Here is a 14382-nt window from a genome sequence, read left to right as displayed (position 1 = left end):
CATCCACAGAACAATGTTGAATGACTGTGTAAACGCATTGCTGTAAGCAACCTGAGGTCTGAACTTCTCCTTATCTGATTGTTCCCTCTAAGTAATGTAGCAAATTTCAACATTGTTTCCCATTGGCCAGCAAAGCTCTTCTGGCCCTTACCTGGTGCCCCTTGCTCATGACGTGAAGATCTGATGTCTTGACATGTTAAGTGAGTCAAACCCAAGTGCACGTGTCTGCAAATTTCTTGTAAGAGGCAGTCAGGAGCATCTCTTGGCCCTTGGGGTAGAGTAAAGTTTGACAACCTCTGCCACTTTTTAACTCTTTAACTCGCCCTCCTACAGCTCTTTGACGGGGAACAGGTGCAGACAGAGCAGCCTTGGCTTCCAGCTCATGCACTCACGATGCTGGCTGCGAATGGGAAGTCCCTAAACAGAACTGAGCCCCCTCATTCAGCTCAGAGCAAACGGGGCTGGCAGCAGCCCAGGGCACCACGAAGCAGAGTGCCTCTGTGTGCCCAACACAGCCGCAGTGGAGGTCAATGGATGTCCTTGCCGGCGCCCTTTTTGCTTTTTTAAGAAAATAAGAAGCCTGCAGCTGCGGCAAGGAGAAAGACCCCGTGGGTCGCTCCTTTTAGACTATGCTATTACACCTGCTGACTATCCAATAGAAAAAAGGAGAAGGAAAATCAGGTTAACTTTCTGGTATTTAGTTTGCAGATATGTCAGCAGGCCACCTTCTCTACTTGGCAGGATCACGATGTATTAAGAATCCTTTTGTCCACCAGGAAAGACAAATTTCCTGTTTGTCTTGCATTTAGATGCAACAACATCATCCTAAAGAGATGCCCCTGATGTGTGAGAGCAGAAAGGGGTGATCCCTTTCTTCCTTATCCTAAGGCTTACGGCCAACACCCCTATAACAAAAGACAGGTTAACAAGAGAAAAGCATGACAAATTTATTTGATCACAGTTTTACATGACACAGGAGCCTTTCAGAATGAAGACCCACAGATACAGGGAAAACTGGATGGCAGTATAGAACTGTAGTTGGACAAGAAGGGCAGCAGCCCATGTTCGCAGGCTGAGGGGAAAACCCAGCAAGGCCTGTCTGTTCAGATCCGTCTTGGCCCCTCTGTGCAGCACTCCTTCCTCCAGGCACCGGGGACAAGACTCCTCTGGAATGCGGGTCTGGATTTCTTTACGGCCCACTGTTACACAGAAAGGCAGCGGGGAAGTTACAGTGGTATTTCTAGGCTTTCTGGCTGGCTTTGGGGAGAAAAGAGTCTGGTTTCCACGAGCTGCTTTGAGGAAGAAGGATTCTCAGTTCTATGGCTTGCCCCGGGGGAGAATGATGGGTGAGAGAAGAGACAGGAGGGCAGGAGAAGGTCAGAGAGAGAGACTTTGCTTCTGAGGCCTCCACCTTGGGGCATGGATTTCTGAGCCCCAACAGACCTTGACAGAAAAATCTAGGACACAAAGATAGTGGCTTGGACACACCTGCCTGCATTTACACTTGACCTGTCTGCGACGTAAACACTTTCCTCTTTCCCTCCAGATGGGTTAAGGGGAAGGACACTTCAGGGTTGAAACGCAGGAATACCAGATTGGAGCAAACACTTTTTAAAAGCAGAGTTATAAAATCTGGACAACATCAAAACAAGCAGCCCCAGCATGCATCCCGACGGCTCTTGTTGTTGGTTGGAGAATGAACCCAGCAGTCAGGCTCGCAACCCACTTCGAATCTGGACCAGGGTTCTGACACGGATCCTGGTTCACATCACGCTGGGCCTTGTGGCCAAACACGTGTGTTTTCTCCATAGGGCCTTGAAGAAAAGCTGGCGGTGCGCATGAGATAGGAGTATATTAAGTTCCTGGCTGCTCGGGGCACTACGGGAAGATTACTGGGCTGTGATATGGGCCAGCACTCAGATTCCCTGCGGTGGGACACAGAGGGCGGGTTGTTTGTGCTGCTGGCGTGGAGCACCGACAAGCCTGTGGAGAACCAGTTATAATAAACACGACAGGCATCCTGGGAGTGAGCTCAGGGCATTTGGGAAGTGCAGAAGGACACGCACCCCCGCTGGAGGGGTGCACCTTTGAAGTCAGCTGGACCAAGGAAAGGCCTGCCCTGAAGGCTGGTCACTTGCAGAGGTAAACTCCCCTCTTTGACTTCTGGCCAGGGTTTGTGCTGAGCTGGCTGCAGCCGCTCTCAGCCTCGCTCCGGGCACGTCGGGCAGCCTCGGGCCCTCCTGCCTGCAGGATCATGCCCACCACCGTGGACGATGTCTTGGAGCATGGAGGGGAGTTTCACTTTTTCCAGAAGCAAATGTTTTTCCTCTTGGCTCTGCTCTCGGCTACCTTCGCGCCCATCTACGTGGGCATCGTCTTCCTGGGCTTCACCCCTGACCACCGCTGCCGGAGCCCCGGAGTGGCCGAGCTGAGTCTGCGCTGCGGCTGGAGTCCTGCAGAGGAACTGAACTACACGGTGCCGGGCCCAGGACCTGCGGGCGAAGCCTCCCCAAGACAGTGTAGGCGCTACGAGGTGGACTGGAACCAGAGCACCTTCGACTGCGTGGACCCCCTGGCCAGCCTGGACACCAACAGGAGCCGCCTGCCACAGGGCCCCTGCCGGGACGGCTGGGTGTACGAGACGCCTGGCTCGTCCATCGTCACCGAGGTAAGAGAGTGAGCTCAGGGCTCAGATGGAGAAGCAAATGGTGGAGATTTTCTCAAGGAAGCAAGCAGGGAAGGCCCGGCTCTTATAAACCCTGCCTGGACATGCTCTTTGGCCTGCATGTATCTTACAAAATCCTAGTTTCCAAATGAAAACATGCAGCTTCTAATTTGTCTGGAGAATAACTGGATTAGTTAAAACGTCCTCAGATGCTGACAATAATGATTGTAGTTTGTGCATGTCCCAGCAATAAGGAACAGGCCAAAGCATATTAGGACTCCTGGAAATGTTGCCAAGATAGGGATATTGTGGATCCTCCTCTTTTTCTGGAAGCCTTACCTCCCCCTCTATTCCTCCATCCCGCAGATGCCCACACACACCTGAAAGCCCGTGGAACTCAACTGAACTGTGCCTGACTGTGTGATAGGATGTGCTTTTCTCTCGATACCTATTTTTTCTCTTTAATTTCCTCAAAGTGTTCATATAAAATCATTTGGAGCTGGAGATCATGCTATGGCACTATTATTTTGTTAAAAACTACAGATGACATCAAAAGCTATTCGTGAAGCCTGATTCCAGTAAATATAATAGAAAAAAAGACAAAAAATGGAGCTTGCTTTTATTGAAAGCAAAGCAAAATAGGGGAATTAAGTTATCCTGAAAATACTGAGAGAGCCAGTTGCTTAGTTTAATTTAAAATGACTGCTTGGACAATGGGAAGATATTCTGTGTGAACAGATGGGTAGGTAGAGTCTAATTTGAAGGGTCTAAAGTGGTCGGAGAGTTACAGGAAATGTGGCAGCTCATGGGCTTCACACCACAAACTCTCGGAGGCTCTCTCACATGGCCAATCTCATTGCTTCCTACAGAGATGAGGAAACTGAGGCCCCAAGCAGAGAAGAGTTTTTCCCCAGGCCACACAGTGAGTAACTTAGCAGGGTTAGCCCTAAAAGATGGGTCTCCTGACCTGGTCCAGCCCCTGCTCCACCCGACCACCTCCTCTTATTCCAAATAAGAGCAAATGCAGCAGCCTTCAGCAGTCACTCCTAATCCCCTTTTATTAAACAGATGGCAGGGAGATGCTAAATGGCCCAACCTCCTGGTGCCTGCATTGTATCACGTCCACACACCTATCTGCATGTGCATTGAAATTAGAAAGGAAAAAATAAATTTGTCTATAAGTAATTACCCAGTTTCAGCTGATTTAGCCAATGCTGTAGTTTTAGCTTAATGACAAATTGCCACATGGAAGGGCAAGCCTTTTGGTTGTGTAAAGAAAACTGAGGCTGGGCACAGTGGCTCACACCTATAATGCCAGCATTTTGGGAGGCTGAGGTGTGAGGATCGCATGAGCCCAAGAGGTCGAGGCTGCAGTGAGCCATGATCACCACTGTACTCCAGCCTGGGTGACAGAGCAAGACCCTGTCTCACAAAAAAAAAAAAAAAAGAGAGAGAGAGAAGAAGAAAATTGGCATGATCAAGAAACAATGGCTTATTGCCACTTAACTATACAGTTCAATTCAAGGAATATTTAATGAGTACCCTAGCTGAGTTATGTCCAACAGGATTGTAACAGGATTTCATTTCCTTTCTCTCCCAACTTGGAACACTTCTCCCCTGCTGGCAGTTTAACCTGGTATGTGCCAACTCCTGGATGTTGGACCTATTCCAGTCATCAGTGAATGTAGGATTCTTTATTGGCTCTATGAGTATCGGCTACATAGCAGACAGGTAGGTTGAATCACCTGTGGTGGAATTTAAACAATCCCAAAGGTTTGGAGAACACTTGGATGCACCTGCCCCTGCTTGAATCCCATCCTTTCCCAAGCACACAGACCACAATCTCCTGGCCTTCATGCTGGTGTTTTTACAGTCTTAAATTTCTTCTGCTGCTTGGATAACCATGACCAATGTCTTTATTTTCAAATTCTCTGGGGTCATAGACAGATATTTCAACATTACACAGCAAATCTTCCATGGGGGCTATGCAGAAGCTTCAAGTCGGAAGGGAGAGTAACAGATGATCTCATCCCTTTTGTAATTCCCAATTCATTTTTTGGCCTTATCACCATCCACCTGGCCATCAGCCTTCAGGGCCTCTGAGCTCAATCCTATCCTCTGCTTGTCTCGCATATGCTCGGAGCCCCCAGCACCAGGCCCGATGTAGAATCTCCCTAATACCCGTGGGATTGCAAGAGTCCTAAATTGGGTTCCTGGGGCCATATATGACCATATGTGTGGAAGCCATAACTTAAAGAAAGGGAAACAGGGTCTGCCTACAACAAGAGGGGTAAATGTCCACCTCTGCAATATCATTGTCCCTGGAGAGATGACGAGAGGCCTCTCTGATGAGTCTTGTCTTCAGCAAACTAGTAGTCAGTGTTTGTACGGATCAAGCTATTGCTATATCTCTTACTTATCCAGCATTTTGGAATCCCACACTCACTGTGCTGCAAGTTTCCTACAACATGCAGCTTTGCTCTCTTGATGACCAATGAGACATTTTTAGAAGTCCTCAAAAGGAAAAGGAACCAAAAAGTGTGCTTCATAGTCGATAGGCACTTTAGATAACTTGGCCATCAGGGCTAATTCTTTAATATTCATAACACTGTTTATTGAGTGTTTTCCATGGCCAGGCACTGTGTTCAACATTGTGGGTAGTAGTAGTCCCCTTAATCAGCAATCACCTAGTGAGATAGTGATACATAACTATAGATTATTATATATAATACACAAACATATCATTTCATCTAGATATAAATATATAATTATGAATTTACATGTAAAATATAAATATATAACTGAAATACATGGTAAAGTCAATGCATTTTATGCTTGTTGCCCTCCCATGCCATCCCCAACTACATCTATGATATAATCCAAACCTGTGAGTATAATGTTAAATGCAAGTAGAACATTTTCTCTGATTGTATTATTTTAGGCTGAATTAAAACTTGCAAATGTGTTAAAGATGAATAATGATGGCTTAATATATCACACCCCCAAGGCATATGCACTTCACAGGGGCCTGGGGCCCAACTGGCAACAGAAGGGAAGAGGGATAAAAGTGGAGGCACAGGCCACATGCACCTCATCCATCACCCATGGTTATTAATTGTCTCCTCAGCTGCCCTGACAAGGCTCTTCCTGGGGCTTTCTGCGGGAGGCTTGCAAGGTGAAAGGGAAGGTCATTTGTTTTTATTTTTATTGCTGCAGAATTGAGGATGATTCTTTAAAGATGACGCATTAAGTCAGGAGAGACAGATTAACAAGGGGAGGTCCGGAGTCCACCTTGCACCCCTGGGCAGCTCTGGCCCTGCAAGCATTCACTCTCTCTGCACTCCCTCCTCCACCACCAGGTAGAGGTGCTAACACTCACTCCCTGACAGGCTGTGAGTAAACAGGTGACTCCATTTTTAATCCTTGCTCAGTGGGTTAAGAAATTAGTTAATTATTCACATCCCACTCAACAAGTAGGAGATTGGTTATAAATCCCTACTGACAGTGCATTCCTGTGTTATAAGCCCCGGTCAATTATCCACCTTCTTAGGTGATCTCATTATTTTGTTCCTATTGTTGAAATCCCCTCTGTCAAGGTAAGTACTCATTATTCTTCCCCCGAAGGCTGTCTCCATGCCTCGACTTCTTTTTCTTACACCATCTGAAGCTTGGCCGGTCATTGCCCTTCTTCTGTTCTGTGCCTGCATGCAGGAGTGAGAAGCCTAGCCTAAAGAAATGAGAAAGCAATTTGTTTTTTGTATAGTTAATGCCTACAATTTCCAGATTTTATACAATAGGACAAGAATGTCATGGATCCCCATTGTATTCACAGATTAAGCCAACTTTAAATAAAACACATTGTCTTCCATGAATAATTTTAAAAAAAAACAGTAAGGCATTATGAAAAGATTGTAAATAAGACTAAAAGTGGACCCAAGTATAACCCATAACTTCCTAATCAATGATTTTGAGTGTCACCTGAGACAAAAAAAGCAATTCCTCACCAATCCCAGGGTTTTTTAAATTCTAACGAGCAGCAATTATAAGTACTACATTTTTTATTTTTTTTATTTTTTGAGACAGAGTCTCACTCTATCGCCCAGGCTAGAGTGCAGTGGTGCAATCTCGGCTCACTGCAACCTCTGGCTCCTGGGTTCAAGCAATTCTCCTGCCTCAGCCTCCTGAGTAGCTGGGATTACAGGCGCCTACCACCATGCCCAGCTAATTTTTGTATTTTTAGTAGAGACAGGGTTTCACCATGTTGGCCAGGATGATCTCGAACTACTGACCTTAGGTGATCTGCCCTCCTTGACCTCCCAAAGTGCTGGGATTATAGGCATGAGCCACTGCATGTGGCCATAAGTGCTATATTTACTGTGTCATGCTTGTAAATGCTTAACAACTAGTTCTCTGGGAGGGAAAGCCCCAGTTTGTAGTGTTTATTGATTGCTCTGGTGTAAATATACCCACTGGGGTTCACTTCAGCCTACAAAAATGACATCACAGGACATAGAGTTGGCTAGAAGTGTGCACCATTACACAGCATTTCCACCATGCAGATACAGTAGATGTAAATAACCTCACAAGCACAGATGGCCAAATATAGTAAAATCATTGGAAAGTGATGTTTTGCATATTACACTTGCTTTCAATATAATTTAGTTGTAAATGTATATAATTTAATTTTTAATAATGGTTATGCTAACAATTTGCTTGCAAATTTTCTGTAAGTCTGATCATTAGCTCTTAAGAGCCAGCACCCTACTTTTATGTGTTGTGATGGAACTAGATCAAAGTGAGCTAGGAGGAGGGACTTGACTCTGGAGGCAGGGCTTGGACACCAGACCAAATTGAGGACTAGCTAAAACAGGTCCCAGGCAGGAGCAGCTTTCCATAAGACATGACCACCAGTGCACAATGTCGGTTTACTATTGCCATGGCAACATGGCAATCTCCAGCCCCTTTTAATGGCAATGACTCTACAACCCAGAAGTTACCACCCTTTTCCTAGAAATTTCTGCATAAGCCACCCCTTAATTTGCATATAATTAAAAGTGGGTTGCATATAATCAAATTTATAATTTAAATTAATTTGCATATAATTAAAAATAAATATGAGTACAGAACAGACTCCTCTGAGCTGCTATTCCAGGCACACTGCCTATGGAATATCCCTGCTCCACAAGGAACAGAGGTGCTGCTGCTATACATTGCAGCTTCAATAAAAATGGCTATTTAACAACACCAGCTTGCCCTTGAATTCTTTCCTGGGCAAAGCCAAGAACCCTCCCGGGCTAAGCCCCAATTTTGGTGCTTGCCTGTCCTGCATCAAAAGCAGAACTAAAAGTCCCAGTGGGTTGCAGTCATACTTACCCAACTATATGGGATCTTCCAAAACACGTTCACCACTGATTACTGTGTGCTAGTCACTTTACTGGGCATCCTCATTTGTTATATTTCATTTAGGATCACGAGAGCCTTTTAAAGTAGATTTCATTATCCATAATTTACAATGGATGAAGAAACTGAGGCTCTGTGAAATTAAAGCACTGCTTCCCAAATGCTAAGTTGCATATAAATCTCCTGGGGATCTTGCTAAAATTCAGATTCTGTTCCAGCAGATCTGGGTGGGCCCAAAATTCTGTATTTCTAACCAGCTCCCAGGTGATGCTGTTCCCAAGCCCATACTAATAGTCCTCAGCCACATTCTGAGTCACAAGTAGCTAAAAGACTTACCAAGCCAGCAGTATGGGGAGTCCACCCTTCCTGTCCTGTTTCTTCTGATTGTTTTTCATTTAACCATTTAAATAGCCCTGCTGAGGGGTAGGAGGAGTCTGAGACCTCTATCCCAGATTCCCCAAATTTATTCTAGCCATGCCTTATTATTGTTTTAAGTAGCATTGCTTCCCTATGTGGAACATGTCTCCAGTGAAGTTTTTCCACATCATGGATTTGATTTTCTTGCTCTGAGTTTCAGAAGATGAATATTCCCTCTCATCACCTAAAAGATTTTGTCCATCTACATGGGGCACTACTGTGGTGTTCTATTGTGTGCCTGAAGCAGTTTTGAAAGTTGAAGAAGTACCATTTGAGTCAATGTTTATAGATTATATACTCTTTGAGAGTAAAGGAAGGGGTTTGGATAGGAAAATGTGGGAAGAAATGCTAAAAAATTAAGTTGAGATATGACTTTGGAAGGCTTTGAATTAGAGGCCAAGAGGTTGTATATTTACAGCAGGGAGCCATTGACTGAGAATTAAGAAATTACATCGTTACCTAGGTGATGGGTTGATAGGTACAGCAAACCACAATGGCACACATTTCCCTATGTGACAAACCTGCACATCCTGCACATGTACCCCAGAACTAAAAGTAAGAATTTTTAAAAATGAAATTACATGGTCAAAACAGAGTTTTAAGACTTAAGAAATTTACTAGTTAATACTAATTACCAATGTGACTGCTTAACCTTAAAATTTCATATTTAAAATATTACTCTTCCAAAATAATTATTAATAATGTGGATTATTTTGAAATGGTTAGTATTTGACACCTTCACTAGAATATAGTTGCATAATAATAAAAGCATCAATTAAACAATGTTTATCCACCATTAAAAGGAGCAATCCTGATAACAAAAAGCCATCCTTCCAATTGAAGTGGAAAAACAAAGATTAAATAAACATTGTTTTCTGTGAAGAATTTTTTAAAATATCCACTAAGTGGATTAGGGTGTCTTTTACAAGAAAACCAGGACATGGTGAAAATAACAGTATTGGGCCCCAGGTCAACTCTCTGAGCTGAGCCAGGTTTGCAAACAGAAGGAAAAAAGGAAGGAAGGGGTCGGAGGCAGGCTATGTGCCAAGCTCCTTACCTCTAATATCTCACTTAATCCTCTTTTCAGCTGGGTCAGATGGGTCTTTTCCAGATGAAGACACTGAATATGGTTGAATAGGTTGCCCAACATCATAGTAAGTAGGAAGGTCATGATGCAACCCAGGTTGCCAATTGTTTTCCTCTATTCCATGTACTGGGACAAGTTTCCAAATCCCTAAACTGAATAAACCTAAGTCTCCCAAATCTGATGTGTGGAAGCTGTCTTCCCAGGGTGCTCCAAACAGAGGCCCCCATAGGATAGTAACATGTGTGGCACCAAAGACAATTTTCACAAAGCCTAAAAGCACTGTTGAAAAAGAAAGGGGGTATATACTGAACACTGAATTTTGTTTTCAAAGTGAAAAAGTGAAAACATTCTTGGGTGGATAATTGGTTGAAATTGTTAGTGCAAAGGCTGCAGCTCACATGGTGATGTAAGACCTAGATAGAACCATAGGGTATTCAGCACGGGATGGCCTGGATGAATTACTCTTTCCCTGAATACCTGCCACAGTGTGGGACTGATAAAGTACTTGAACCCTGGGATGAATGGGGCTTATCATGCTGAAAACTTACACATAGTGTGCTGATGAAAAGTGCTACCTGGACCTGGAGTCACAGATTCCCTTTGTGGCTATCAGTCTGTGCCTCCTGGATTTATAAAATTTAAAGTTAACCTCTAACTTTGTTTAGATTTCCATAACTTCCATGCATTTTCTACAATCTTCACAAATCAAAATTAATTCGATTCCCTCTCTTTGTTTTTCTTCCTGCAGGTTTGGCCGTAAGCTCTGCCTCCTAACTACAGTCCTCATAAATGCTGCAGCTGGAGTTCTCATGGCCATTTCCCCAACCTATACGTGGATGTTAATTTTTCGCTTAATCCAAGGACTGGTCAGCAAAGCAGGCTGGTTAATAGGCTACATCCTGAGTAAGAATGTTTGTGCTTGCAGCTGTGAGAACAAAGCAACCTCGCTGCCAAAATAGAGTCAGGTGGGGGGTGGCATGCAGGAAAATGGACCCAGCTTCAAGACAATATTGAGAGATTTTTTTATTTCTGTATCAAAAGAATTCCTAAAAGCATATCAACTCATTCAGCATTCCTCCTTATAAACTAAAAAAATGAAGGCAGAAACAAGGGTAAACATAATGCCACCGAGATTCTTATATAACTTTTTTGGAATTTTTGTTTTCTGTACCCTGGAGTATTGTGTGGAAAGAAAATTCATCCTACCAGACCTATTCATAAAGAAGAACCAGTGATGAGAGATATAGTAGATTTATAAAGGACTTTAATACTTTGCAAAAATCTATTCTAGTGAACTACAATTATCCTCAACTTACACATAAGGAAACTGAAAACACAAGTACTGTAGTCAACCTAGGTTACTCAGCCAGCCATTTTTAGGACCAGGAATATAACTTACATCCTATTCCTTAGTAGCCAGAGTTACAGTTAAGTTCCATATACTATAAGAGAATATTTGACTTCTAACATCATAGCATCTTTATAGCAATATTCTCACTATGGCTGATACCAACGGGTTGAACCACCAGCTTGTAAAATTCCCTAGCACGTAAAACCAGTTCCTGCCAGCCAGCCCTAGCTGATTCCAGCCCTCTGCTAAGTTACCAAGCCATTTATACAAATAAACAGATAGGACTTGCAAGATAAATGTTAAACCCGTGTAAGAGAACAAGTTATACTCAGGTGTTCATTTACATAAAAATCATCTACGGTCTAAATTTAATGTTTGATTCATTTGTTCAGGTCTTGAGTTACTACTCTAGGTCAAAATCTTGCATGTATCTGAAATACAATTGCATCATGAAAATTATAAATCAAATGTGTTTGCTTATGTTGGCAGGCCTTTCATCCCATCTACAATGGGACTATAAGATTTATTAATTAGTAAAACAGCAATAGTTATAACAAAATAAAAACCAAAAAACACTTAAAAATATTCAGAGAGTTGCATAGAATATTCTAGAATTTGTCTATATTTTTGAGGTTGGCGTTCTAGTTTCCTGATAGCTGGACAGCCAACTCATTATTGTATTGAATTGCATTAACCATTCCAATTCTCTCTGCAGTTACAGAATTTGTTGGGCGGAGATATCGGAGAACAGTGGGGATTTTTTACCAAGTTGCCTACACAGTTGGGCTCCTGGTGCTAGCTGGGGTGGCTTACGCACTTCCTCACTGGAGGTGGTTGCAGTTCACAGTTGCTCTGCCCAACTTCTTCTTCTTGCTCTATTACTGGTAAGTCCATTTGGAATAAAAAGGAAATAAATCAAAGTATTTTATTCTGCTAAGAAGTCTACCTTCCTTAATGCACACTATCTTTCTGATTCTGAGATTGCTTTCACTCTCCAGACCCATTTCACAAAGAGCCCAATTCCATGTTTCAGGAATAAAAACCACAAGCTTCACCTCTCCGTCTGTAAATCAAATGTCCTTTCTCTTTGGGCTTAAAGTTTTTATGACTTGGATCTTACATTTCCACATTATTTCTTTTGTGTTTAAATTAGCTTCTAGCAGCTGTGGTACAATTTGGACGGTAGACCCTTTGAAGAGACTGAAAATATCACTGTTACTATTCTCTCCCCACTCAGAGGAAACTTTAGGGTGGAGAAAGCAGAGCATGGCACTTGTGTCACCATTTCCCAATACTCATGCCCAAGGCAGACATCCCCAGTGAATCACAGTATTCTTCATCACAGATAAGGCCAACACGACACTCCAGAAAGACCATACCAATCAATCAGAGTTACCAAGGCAAGTAAAATATATTAGTCATCCCTGCCCAAGGGAAACACATGGGAAATACCAGAAACTCTTAGAAACCCCTAATGTGAGATTATCTGAAATAAAGCAAAGGGGATACTGGATTATCAGACCAAATCTCTCTCCCATGCTACAACCCATTTGTTTAGTTTCTCCTGGATTTACCCACTTGTTCTTCCCATGGCTGTCTTGCCTAAGAATTAAACATCTCAACTCTTTCCCAGAAGCCTGTTTCTTATCCAAAAGCCAATAAAACTCTGTGTTTTACCAGCTCAGACTGCAGTGACAAAATGCCATGGACCGGGTACTTAAAAACATATTTCCCATAGTTCTGGAGGCTGGGAAGTCTAAGATCCAGGTGCTGGCAGATTTGTTCCTGATGGGAGCCCACTTCCTGACTTGCAGACATCCCACTTGTGGGCCCTCACATGGTGAAGAAAAAATAACATTCTGGTCTCTCTTCCTCTTCTTATAAGGACATCTGGGGGCCCCACTCTCCAGACCTCAGCTAAACTTAATTACCTCCCACAGGCCCCAACTCCAAATTGCACACTGGGGGTGAGGGCATCAGTGCATGCGCTTCAGCGGGGACAGAAACATTCAGTCCATTATACCCTGAGAGTGACCCTTCCTGCTGTCTCCATTACACTTCCACAAAAACATCCATTCCAAATTCCTTTCAAGCCCGGCCTCTCAGAGCAACTTCGCTCCCAGAGTGATGATCCCAACTGGGGCCTTCCTACATTTACACCATAACTGCCACAGCAGCAGCCCTATTATCTCCTTTCTCCAGTTTCTCCTCCCGCTGAACCTCCACCCTGAACTCATTCACCCTGAACCCAGCTGCTCAGAGTTCCCTCCAGACACAGAGTCAATAGTTCTAGTCTTGCTCAAAAACTTGCAAGAGCTCCCCGAGCCCTGCTACATCAAGCTCAAACTATGAAGTCTCGCTTTTCAGTTACCTCACCCTCTGACCTCAAATTCTTATCTCATTCCTTTGGGAAATTGAGCGTAACACATATACATACTTGCTCCCCACCCCCACAATGGTTTGCATACTCCAGCATCCAGTCCTTGACCCCTCTGCCAGTTCTCAGGCCTTTGCAAAGCCCAGGGCCACCCTGAGGGACCTGCCTCTCCTCCTTGCAACAGGAGCTGGATGTTCAGCCGCACCCTGCTTTGCAGCTTGCTTCCTGCGTTTCTGCTTAGAAATCCCTGAGGAGGGATTTAGCATTTGAGGGAGGAAAGAACCACATATCCCCCTACACGAGTGTTATTTTCTTTGGAGATCCAACTGTATTAACATCCTCAGAGAAATCTGATTATAAAAAAATGGGGGATGGGGTAAGGAGGATTCAGTAAGATTTGCCCTCCGCTCACCTTGTACCCTAGGTGCATACCTGAGTCTCCCAGGTGGCTGATCTCCCAGAATAAGAATGCTGAAGCCATGAGAATCATTAAGCACATTGCAAAGAAAAATGGAAAATCTCTACCCGCCTCCCTTCAGGTGAGCCAGGGCCTTAAGTATCAAACAGGGGATGGAGAAAAGGGAGGCTCTGGTAAGATTCATGCATGCCAATGATCTCAGCGGGGAACCATGGAAGCACCCACCCCCTTGCATTTTGGCTTACCTGTAGCGGAATGCAACAGAGAATTTTATATACTAAGATTTGTGGTTCCGTGGGAGAATATTTCAAACGGGTGGAAACCATCAAACTAAAAGAGAACCAGAAATCATTTAAAGGTCACGTGAGGAGCTTCTGTCTTGTGCAACTTAAGCCTTCACCAGTCTCCTATGCCCAGGTGCCCAACACCCCCATCATCTGCATATTCGCCATCCTCAGGTCAGATTCTTAGATCAGTAAAGCAGTTCTTTAAACACACATGATTTCTTAGAATTGTAAACTCTTTGGATAGAAATTGTCCAAAAAGATTTTTTTTTTTTTGAGATGGAGTCTTACTCTGTCGCCCAGGTTGGAGTGCAGTGGCACGATCTCGGCTCACTGCAACCTCCACTTCCCAGGTTCAAGCGATTCTCCTGCCTCAGCCTCCC

General features: G+C 43.8%; 1 protein-coding gene across 2 annotated transcripts in view; it reads left to right on the top strand.

The window, feature by feature from the left end:
• Positions 1-1110: 1110 nt before the first annotated feature.
• The window catches only part of SLC22A2 (solute carrier family 22 member 2), a 92804-nt gene continuing 79532 nt past the window's right edge, over positions 1111-14382 (top strand). For both annotated transcript variants that reach the window (XM_518840.6, XM_016956579.4), the window contains exons 1-5: positions 1111-2668; positions 4293-4396; positions 10318-10472; positions 11636-11804; positions 13722-13836. In XM_518840.6, coding sequence (XP_518840.2) covers positions 2255-2668; positions 4293-4396; positions 10318-10472; positions 11636-11804; positions 13722-13836 — 957 coding nt within the window. In that variant the 5' untranslated portion in view covers positions 1111-2254. The remainder of the gene's footprint in view (positions 2669-4292; positions 4397-10317; positions 10473-11635; positions 11805-13721; positions 13837-14382) is intronic.

Source organism: Pan troglodytes, chromosome 5 (assembly GCF_028858775.2).
Source record: "Pan troglodytes isolate AG18354 chromosome 5, NHGRI_mPanTro3-v2.0_pri, whole genome shotgun sequence".
In the NCBI taxonomy this organism is placed as follows: domain Eukaryota; kingdom Metazoa; phylum Chordata; class Mammalia; order Primates; family Hominidae; genus Pan; species Pan troglodytes.
This window is presented reverse-complemented; position numbering and strand designations above follow the sequence as displayed.